This window comes from Pimephales promelas, chromosome 2 (assembly GCF_988280905.1).
Source record: "Pimephales promelas chromosome 2, fPimPro1.hap1.1, whole genome shotgun sequence".
In the NCBI taxonomy this organism is placed as follows: Eukaryota; Metazoa; Chordata; class Actinopteri; order Cypriniformes; family Leuciscidae; genus Pimephales; species Pimephales promelas.
This window is the reverse complement of record NC_142770.1, coordinates 7,089,189-7,098,213: the sequence shown is the minus strand read 5'-3', so window position 1 is coordinate 7,098,213 and position 9,025 is coordinate 7,089,189. Positions and strand designations below refer to the sequence as shown.

Sequence of the window (9,025 nt, the reverse complement as noted above, 5' to 3'; positions counted from 1 at the left end):
TTCATTTCGTTCGTTGAATTAACCAAATGACACGAAAAAAGATTTGTTTTTTCGGAGAGTCGCGAACGTTCGTCACAGAACAGAGCAAGGCGACCATTTGAGCTTATAAAACTTAAATTCTCTTATTTATTTATTAAATGAGCGATCGTTTCGCTTGATAAAACCCTTATTCATCGTCTGGAATCGTTTAAATCCCTTTGAACAGTTTGCACTGAAACTGTTTTTTGGACCTTGAACCGTTTGGTTCCCATTGAAGTCCATTATATGGAGAAAAATCCTGGAATGTTTTCATCAAAAACCTTAATTTCTTTTTTACTGAAGAAAGAATGACATGGACATCTTGGATGACATGGGGGCGAGTAAATTATCAGCAAAAGTTTTTTTTTTTAAAGTGAACCATGGTACCATTTTTTTACCGTTAAAATGAATTCCCTCCTGCTCATATCCAGTGGTGCTTCCTTTCTCTCTTTCATCCCTCCCACTCTCTCGCTGTGAGCCCCCGCTGCCGTGCCTCTTGACTTTAAATCATATGTTAGTTAATCCCCGGCGGTTCTCTCCTCTGATCCTGCTGTGGGACTCTAGTTTTCCTGATATCTCGCTCACTAACTCCTCTGGGAGAGACCCGCACCGTCCACATGGCAGATCCACCTCTCCACAACTCCTGGCCCTCTTTCTCATGGATGAAACGATGGTCCTTCAAAAGAGGTAGAGAGGATGATTGTGTCTTTCTGGACCTTTGGCATCTTTCTTTTCCACTCTTTCTTTGCTAAATCTGACCAAACAACATGGTAGTACCTACATATGTAAATATATAAAGTAACTATGGTATATTGTTTTGTGTTGGCTTTTTGAAGTAAACAAAATCAGTCATGTGTCTCTAGAGTTTTGCAGTGGTGTGGTCGTCGTTTCATCCTTAAACTATAAATAGTTGAAAGTTGCTGTGTTTGTTTGTGGTTGAGTACGTCACTGATGTGATGGTACATGAGTTTGTGGTCTGTCAGACCACTGCTGCTCAAGAGGACGGGTCACACTGCACACTTGCATGCAGCTCTCATCAACTGACTGTGTGTTAGCACCGACAAAACCACATTTCACACTCCTGACAGTTGCGTCGGATTGTGTCATTGCAGTTAATTGAGCTATAAATGGAAGTCAGTGGACTCCAAAATCATTCAAATATAACACAAGTCAAGTGTATAGTGCATAATACTCCGAGCCATGAGTTCATCAAGTGATCTAAGTTTAAATTCTGACACAAATACAAGAGAAAATGACAAAAACATGCTTTTAGCTGTTAGCCATTAGCACATCCGCTCCAAAACATTGAGCTTCTCTATCTATTTGTTTGTCTGTCTAGATAGTTTGACAGTCGGACAGACTCAAAAAACAGAAGTAGTTCTAACAGAAGTTCAAATTAGTTTACTCAAGTTGCTTTTGATGGAGAGCATCTGTAAATGAAGCTCAAAATAAAGCTGCATTGCTTTACAGCTTTGGGGTTGTCCCCGTAATCCTCTTGGAAAAGCTCAAGACTCGCATAACATAATTCTGCAAATTGCTAATGGCAAACATTTAGCTTCCTCCACGGATTTGGCTACTCTAGTGAGCTATTTACAGCCTGTTTGATTTTATTTAGACCAAAATACAATTTTGCATGTTAGGGTGTGGACAGACATTCATGTGTGTCAAAAACAGAAGTTTTCTGCGGTAGACCTACAGTAACCCTTGTCAAATCTGGGAGGCCCCTTTAAGTATTCATGTTGGAGCATATGGTAAGAAGGGGGCAGCCATAAAAGGATATTTGAACATGATAAGCATCATGGTGCTCTTATAGTTTACATATCACATGTCCGACTCAGATACAAACCACCTCACCGCACTCAGACTCTGTCATTCGTCTAGGGCCGAGATGATTTACGGCAGAAAGCATTGCAGGCTTCATTCATCCATCGTTTAAGGACATGCAGTCGTTGAAGGAGAAAGGTTCTGGTTTGGACTTTGGTGTCTGGGTTTTGTCATAGTCCATATCATTGTCGTTATCAAATCAAGAGATATTCTGATATGTGGAAAGGTCACTTCGTTAATTCCCCAAGTTCTGATGACCCTTAATTTAACTCCAAGGTAAGTTGTTAAGAGTTGAGGGAAATCTTTGCAAATCTCAAAAGATGATGAACGTTGTGTTTATATTCAAAAATACAGGTTCTTTGGGGTTCTACAGTTGGTTATTTGGCTATTTTGGAGAGTAAGCAAGTTCATTTTCAAATTCAAATGTTCCTCAGGTCAGCGAATTGGTTCCATTGGTTCCATTGTTCCATTGGTTCTTTGGAAGCAGAAGTATTTAGATGACTTCTTGAAGAACCATAGGTTCTCCAATGACATCAGGCTCTCAGCTATCATGTACCTGCTATCAAACACAACACAGAGTTTTGCCTCTGTAAACTAGTGCTTCCATTTCACATCAGATTAAGATCTTCTGTTTACAGTGAATTGCTTCCAGGTTCTACTAACTCCGGCTGAGTGTTGTTGATGTTATACGCTGGACTTAATGGAAGTCGCTGATAAGTTCTGACAGTAGCTGCTTGAAGTTAGAAGGTTATATTTAGGGTATGCCGTCATACTGGCTATCCAGAACCATATCTATATTATTGCTTTGTCACAATCCTCAATCCAAATAAACAAGAGATATGATGTAATTAGATAACCAGAATGTCACACCACTCCTAATTTGTTTTGTCTGGTCCAGAGAAAGTGAAAAAAGGCACTGCCTTAAAAGCAGCACAAGAACAAGAGTTCTCACAGTTACCGGATTATATTCCTATAGCAAAATTCATGATGGAACTGTTTGTGTTTCAGCGTCAGACTGCAAACCATGCACTCAAATTCGTGCCCCGGTCTCAGCACCCAGTTCCTCTTCTTCCTTGTCCCCGGCTTCCATCCCAGAAGATGTCTTCTTCAGCAGTTCTCCTGAGGACAAGGTAAGACCCTAAACACAACCTAATTATTAAACTGGGGGAAATGGTTGATTGATTGAGAACAATGCATCAGCCCCTAACTCAGTCTTAGGCTCTGTTTACACGAGAACGCTCGCGGGTGAAAACGTAAAAATATTTTATCGGATGTGCCTTTCGTTTACATGCGGATTTCCCACACAAAACGCTCGTCTAAACACAGAATAAAAAGTGATGACGCAACGCCACTTTTGCGTTTTCTCTTCAGAATCGTTTCCGTGTAAACATAGCAGACATCCCAAGTCTCCCGGAAGTTCCGGGAGTCTCCCGCATATTGATAGCGTCTCCCTGATGCCCGCAAATTAGTTAAAATCTCCCGGAATCTAGAGCGAGACATACTGCGCGCATAACATACATAGTGCGCTGCGCGTGCACTGTACAGAGGGAGAGACCGAGTGTGCCTCGCGAACGCGAAAGTTAGAGGGAGAGATCGAGTGTGCCTCGCGAACACGAAAGTTAGCCCTCCCTTCCACCCACGATCCTGTTACCGAAATATACCTCCCGGAAATGAATTCTTGCAGGTTGGGATGTCTGACATAGCCTTAAACTTAACCACATCATTAGCCCTAAATCCTCAAACTGATTGGTTGCCAAGAATGTTGTTCCAGGATCATCAAGGATGTTGACCCAGCAAAATCAGTTTCACCAAAAATAGTCTATATCAGGGTTCACCAATCTCGGTCCTGGGGGGCCACTGTCCCTGCAGAGTTTAGCTCCAACACTGATCAAACACACCTACCTGTGACTTTCTACTGATCCTGAAGACCTTGATTAGTTTGCACAGGTGTGTTTGATCAGGGTTGGAGCTGGGACTCTGGTGGGACTGGACCGAGATTGGGGAACCCTGGTCGATGTGATTTGTGTTCTACGTATAAAACTTCTGAATAGATTTCTGAGAGGAACAGACTGAAACTGAAGTTGAGTAGTGTAGATCAATGCTTGGTTCCTCCATGGGGAGTGTCCTTGGATAAATGTGTCCTTGGGTAAATGTGGCTGGCTATAGTTGACTGTGCTTTTTTCATCACACAAGAAGTCCAGCTGACTGCTTCCACTTTCAGTCGATGAATGACACTAGCAGGAGACTCACTTTGACTTGACATTGTTGGGGTTTCCCGTTTTTAGAGGAACTTCTTGGCTGAAAGCGACGAGTGCAGCAGTGAGGAGGACCTTTTAGAGCTCTGCTCTTCTCTCAGAGATTCTGAATATTACAGAGACTTGCAGCTCGGATCCACTGATGAACCAGACGTGCGACTTCCTGTCTTAACTGCACCTGTTTCTGACAAGGGTCTTACCCCTTTGGTACTGCCTGTGTTCACAACAGAGAGTGGATCAAGGCAGGATTTCACAGAGTTCCACACCCATAAACTTCTCCAGATAGACAACTCTCTGAATTTTGCTGGAAGGGAAGCAATGGATCGCTTGGTAGCTATTAGATCTTCAGAGTCCCAGAATTGTCCGGAATCCGAGCAAGATGAGGACCCGGACACCGATAACTTTCCCACATTGGTTAGATCTATGTCCACTTCACGTAGACACAGCTGGGAAGTGCCAGTATCGCCAATTGACCTGGGCAGAAGGTAAGACACTTTTTCACTTGTCCCAGTGTCTTAATGTCATTTCCAGAACCAAATGCTATGTTATTTCCTGCAAATGTCCGAGAAGTACATGTCTTTTGTTTGCTAAGTTACATATGGCGTTTTTCCATTACCAGTACCAGCTTGACTCGACTTGGCTCGGCTCTGCTCGCTTTTCGCTCCGTTTTCCATTGCAGACAGTACCGCCACAAATAGTACCCGGTCGTCATAGCGACACCTTTCGTTCCTCGTTGCCCCATCAAGCTCTCGCTGGATCCTCTCTTCCGCAACCAAACAAAGGAAAGTCTGCACCTCCTTGTTTGACAACAGCGTATTCTTCACAGTTGCCATAATAATAGTAGTAAGTTTAGTAACTATCTCTTGCCAAACTATTTAAAAATGGCGGGGATATTCTGGATACTCCAACTGGCGCGTGCAACGATGATGCAGTGAATGGTGACGATTCTCTCGGACCAATCAGTCGGCATTGTTTTCACATCACATTTTAGTACCGGCTTAGCTCGCCTTAGCTTGCTCAGAACCTTGCCGGAGGTGATACAAAAAAAAGCACCCGAAAGCAAGTACAGGTACAACTTTTACACAGTGGAAAACCAAACAAAGCCGAGCCGAGTCGAGTCGAGCTGGTACTGTGTAATGTAAACGCGCCAATAGTGACACTGTTGTATACATGTATGAAAACACTGTTTTATTTATGTAGATTCAGTCTAGACACCACAGACATTGACAGTGATGGAGAAAGAGTGGACCAGTGTTTGGACAAAAGTTTCCATTTACCATCTTCCTCCTTCTCCGAAAGCTCAGTGGAAGAAACGACCGGTGCTGTGGAAAGTGAAAGCCCCCAAATAACAGTAACTGTCCCTACTGAAATCTATGTCTTAGTATGAACAGAGCAAGACATTCACATAACTCTATAAACTGCACTCCTGCTCCTAGAGGGCTACCATTCTGCAGACTTTAACATCAACCCTAATCAAACGCACCTGAACTACTCTACAACCCCTGAATAACAGGGGTTGGATCAGGCTTGAAACTGAACTCTCCAGGAAGGCAGTCCTCCAGAAGCTGGGTTGGCTACTCCTGCTATAACTCTTATTGATAATGTTTTCCCACTGTTTGTTTTTGACCATGATTGCAGCCGCCCTCACCAGCAAGGACAGTGTATTCCCGATCTGAAATTCTCGCGACTGATGAAAAAGTACAAGCTGACAGAGTCTCCCGCATCCTGGAGACTTCTAAGCAGGCAGCCAGAGAGGCCAGAGGTTAGTAAAATGATTCTCCAATTAGGCAGACAAATCCAGTCTGAATGAATCAGGTTCTCATGGGCTCTAGCTTTGAAGCAATCAGATAAATGCAATGCTAATTCTGCCAGGGGGAAACAGAATTATTTACCATTTTACCATCGTCCACAAATACCTTCTTTATTCTGTAGTTCTACAGATCAAGTTATGGTGCTTTCAAGAATCGAAATACTGAAACACTAATTTGAAGAACCTGTAATGTAACAGATCTTTACCATATAGAAACTCAAGAGCCCCATGTTGACTATGTTTACATGCGGCCAATTTCTAGGTTATGGTCGGGTTAAGGTCACTATTTGGGTTTCTGAAACATTAGGAATGACCCGTTTATATGCGTGAGTAGAGAGAGTTTCTCCTGTATGCATGGAATTGCAATATCCCGATGTAAACGGCGATGCGCGGTTAGCGTATAGACGTACGGGCAACCTTAAGACGCAATATGCGTCATTTCCGATTCTTCTTCCTGTATCCAAATACAACAACAACAACAGCACGCGGATAATGAATAGTTCGGGGCAGATAGCGATCGCCTTTGTTTGCGCTTTGATGCTGGTAATGTTTCTGACCTCGCTCCAAACGTATGCTGTGCTGTGTCTCGCCTGGTCTCGCCATGTTTACTTCCAGTATCCACAAGTTTCCTACGCCCCATGAGGCCTTGCGTCAAAAGTGGGCGCGACTTCCGGTTCGAAGAAAAACAAAGCGCGATTTGACATGCTTGACACTCGTTCATTCAACAGTTGACAGTCATTCAAGTTATAGCGATCCAAACTAGCTAACGATGTGGGAACACAACCTCAACGAAATTCAAAAGGGTGAAATAACAGTACCTTTACCGTCCGCAGTAGTTGATTGGGAGTATTATAAAAACATTGTTAATAATCAATACTCATCAAGGCATGGTGACAGACAGTTGTGCGAGCTGACAAACAATTAAAATAAAAAATACACACTTAGTCATTGTGCTTTGGAGTTTATTCAAAATTATAAATGTATGTGCTACTTGAATACATTAACTGGCACATTTGGTATTCTGTCAACACAGGCTTGATCCTGAGTTTAGCTGTAACATCAATAGCGAACAGCCAACCACATGCTGATAGAGTTTATAAAATATTATGAATTTAAACAAATGTACACAGGAAGATTCGTCGTCTTTTGGGAGGTGATGGAAACTACAGTCGTTGGCAGGATCAGAGACGGGCTCTGGCAGGATCACTCTGATTTAGTTTTCAGCTTATCAAAACAATCACGTTTAAGCCACTGAATTAGTTTAGTCCGGTTATACATACAACCTCGAACAGCACATGTTGTCCCTGAGCTCCGTAACGACATCTCTCATAAAGATTTGCGTCTTTAAATAGTAAAATAATTTTTCGAAAAACAGCTAGCCTCTTCGCTAACTAACACACAAAATACCATTGGGATGCTACTTCCGCCGCCTCACCGGAAGTTTCACCCACTTTATTCTTTACAGGAGCGCCCCTCGGAAACTTGTGGATACTGCGCGCGGATTACTCTACTCAAAAGACCAAGATTCCTTGCGAATAGAACATGCGCAGAACACAAATCACTATGGGGATAGGCCAATACGCGTTTACATGACCAAAAATTCAGGTTAGAAAAGGGGTACCCCCTTTTTAAAATCCGGGATATGAGCATATTCAGGTTTTTGCCGGTGTTTACATGGCCGTTCGCGACCGGGTTATTGCTAATATCCCGGTTTTGAATGGGTTATTGGCTGCATGTAAACGTACCCAGATAGCAAACTGACATTGAATCAACGTAGAAACATGACATCGAAACAACGTTGATCTGACATTGTTTTGCTCATCGAATTAACGTTGAACCAACGTCAGACGCGTCATTCTTTCAAAACTAACGGAAAATCAACTTGAAATCAACACGTTGTTTCAACGTTATGAAAGCAAACCAATTTTCGATTTACATTTAGCTTTGAAGAATGCCGCGTCTGACGTTGGTTCAACGTTAATTCGATGAGCAAAATCAACGTTGTTTCAATGTCATGAGAGACGTCGTTTCCACGTTGATTCAATGTCAGTTTGCTGTCTGGGTAGTCATTGTTGTTACTTAGAAAACGGAACCTGACGTGTTGCAAAGAACCGTTAAAAAACTTTTCATTTTAACTTTTCATTTTTTCATTTTACTTTTCTGCATTTTAACTTCTTATTATACATAATCCTGACTTTGTGTTGGTTTGGAATTCCAGAAGAGCAGGAGTCGGAAGAGGGGCTGCAGTCTGTGGTGGGACGAAGTCATGTGTAAGTTTCCACATTTATGTTTTGCTGAAGAGCTACCACAAGATTATTGTGAAGCACAGTGGCTCAGTGGTTAGCGAAAAGGTCCCCGGTTTTATCCCCAGCTGAGCCCTGCCTTGCATGTTCTCCCCGTGTCGGAATGAGTTTCCTCCGGGTCCTACGGTTTCACTCATAGTCCAAAGATTCAAAGTTACCTGTGAATGTGTGTATGTCTGAGAGCCCTGCGATAGACTTGCCATCGGTTCAGGGTGCTTTCCCATGCCTCTGGCCTAAAAACTGGGATAGGCTCCAGCCCTATGACCCTAGAAGGTTATATAAAGATCATTGAATAAATATCTGCTTTTAGGAGCACACTAGCATATAGATTAGCATAGAAGCTAATAGACATGAAAAGCTACAGTTGTACAGTAGCATTTTTGCAACTTATTCTAAAGGAAAGCTGTGGGAGTTTTGATTCTATCCCACTGTTGATGTATTCTGCCCCTGTATGTGTGAGCTAGGCAGTAGATTTTGTGCTGATGGTTTTATTTGGACAGCGGCCCGCCGTGTGCCCTCCCACTGCCACACATACTTAGCCTCAGTGTCTTGTTTGTCTCAGGCTGATGGTACAGAAAGTTCTACAGGAGCTTAAGCAGTATCATGGGTAAGTAAACAGTGTGAAGGAGCCTGTCGTACCCTCCGTACAAACTAACAACATTAACATGAGCGCCCCTGGCCCACGTTTGGTTTGCAGGCCCAAAATAGAAAGCATTGTTTGTCACTCGCCTGTCTTGAAAATGTTGTGTACGTTTGCATGTGTATGACGTATGTTATCTTCTGTGTTTACCACTCTTGCTGTATTTGGTTTTATC

At 42.7% G+C, this 9,025-nt stretch overlaps 1 protein-coding gene across 2 annotated transcripts in view; it reads left to right on the top strand.

Moving 5' to 3' along the window:
* The first annotated feature begins 623 nt into the window (after window positions 1-623).
* The window catches only part of arhgef18b (Rho/Rac guanine nucleotide exchange factor 18b), a 40,928-nt gene continuing 32,526 nt past the window's right edge, over window positions 624-9,025 (top strand). Inside the window, exons 1-7 of one of the 2 annotated variants that reach the window (XM_089134127.1) lie at window positions 624-705; window positions 2,851-2,972; window positions 4,128-4,582; window positions 5,298-5,448; window positions 5,736-5,859; window positions 8,126-8,177; window positions 8,773-8,817. In XM_089134127.1, the coding sequence (XP_088990253.1) occupies window positions 636-705; window positions 2,851-2,972; window positions 4,128-4,582; window positions 5,298-5,448; window positions 5,736-5,859; window positions 8,126-8,177; window positions 8,773-8,817 (1,019 nt within the window). In that variant the 5' untranslated portion in view covers window positions 624-635. The remainder of the gene's footprint in view (window positions 706-2,850; window positions 2,973-4,127; window positions 4,583-5,297; window positions 5,449-5,735; window positions 5,860-8,125; window positions 8,178-8,772; window positions 8,818-9,025) is intronic. The other variant, XM_089134131.1, reaches the window with a different exon arrangement.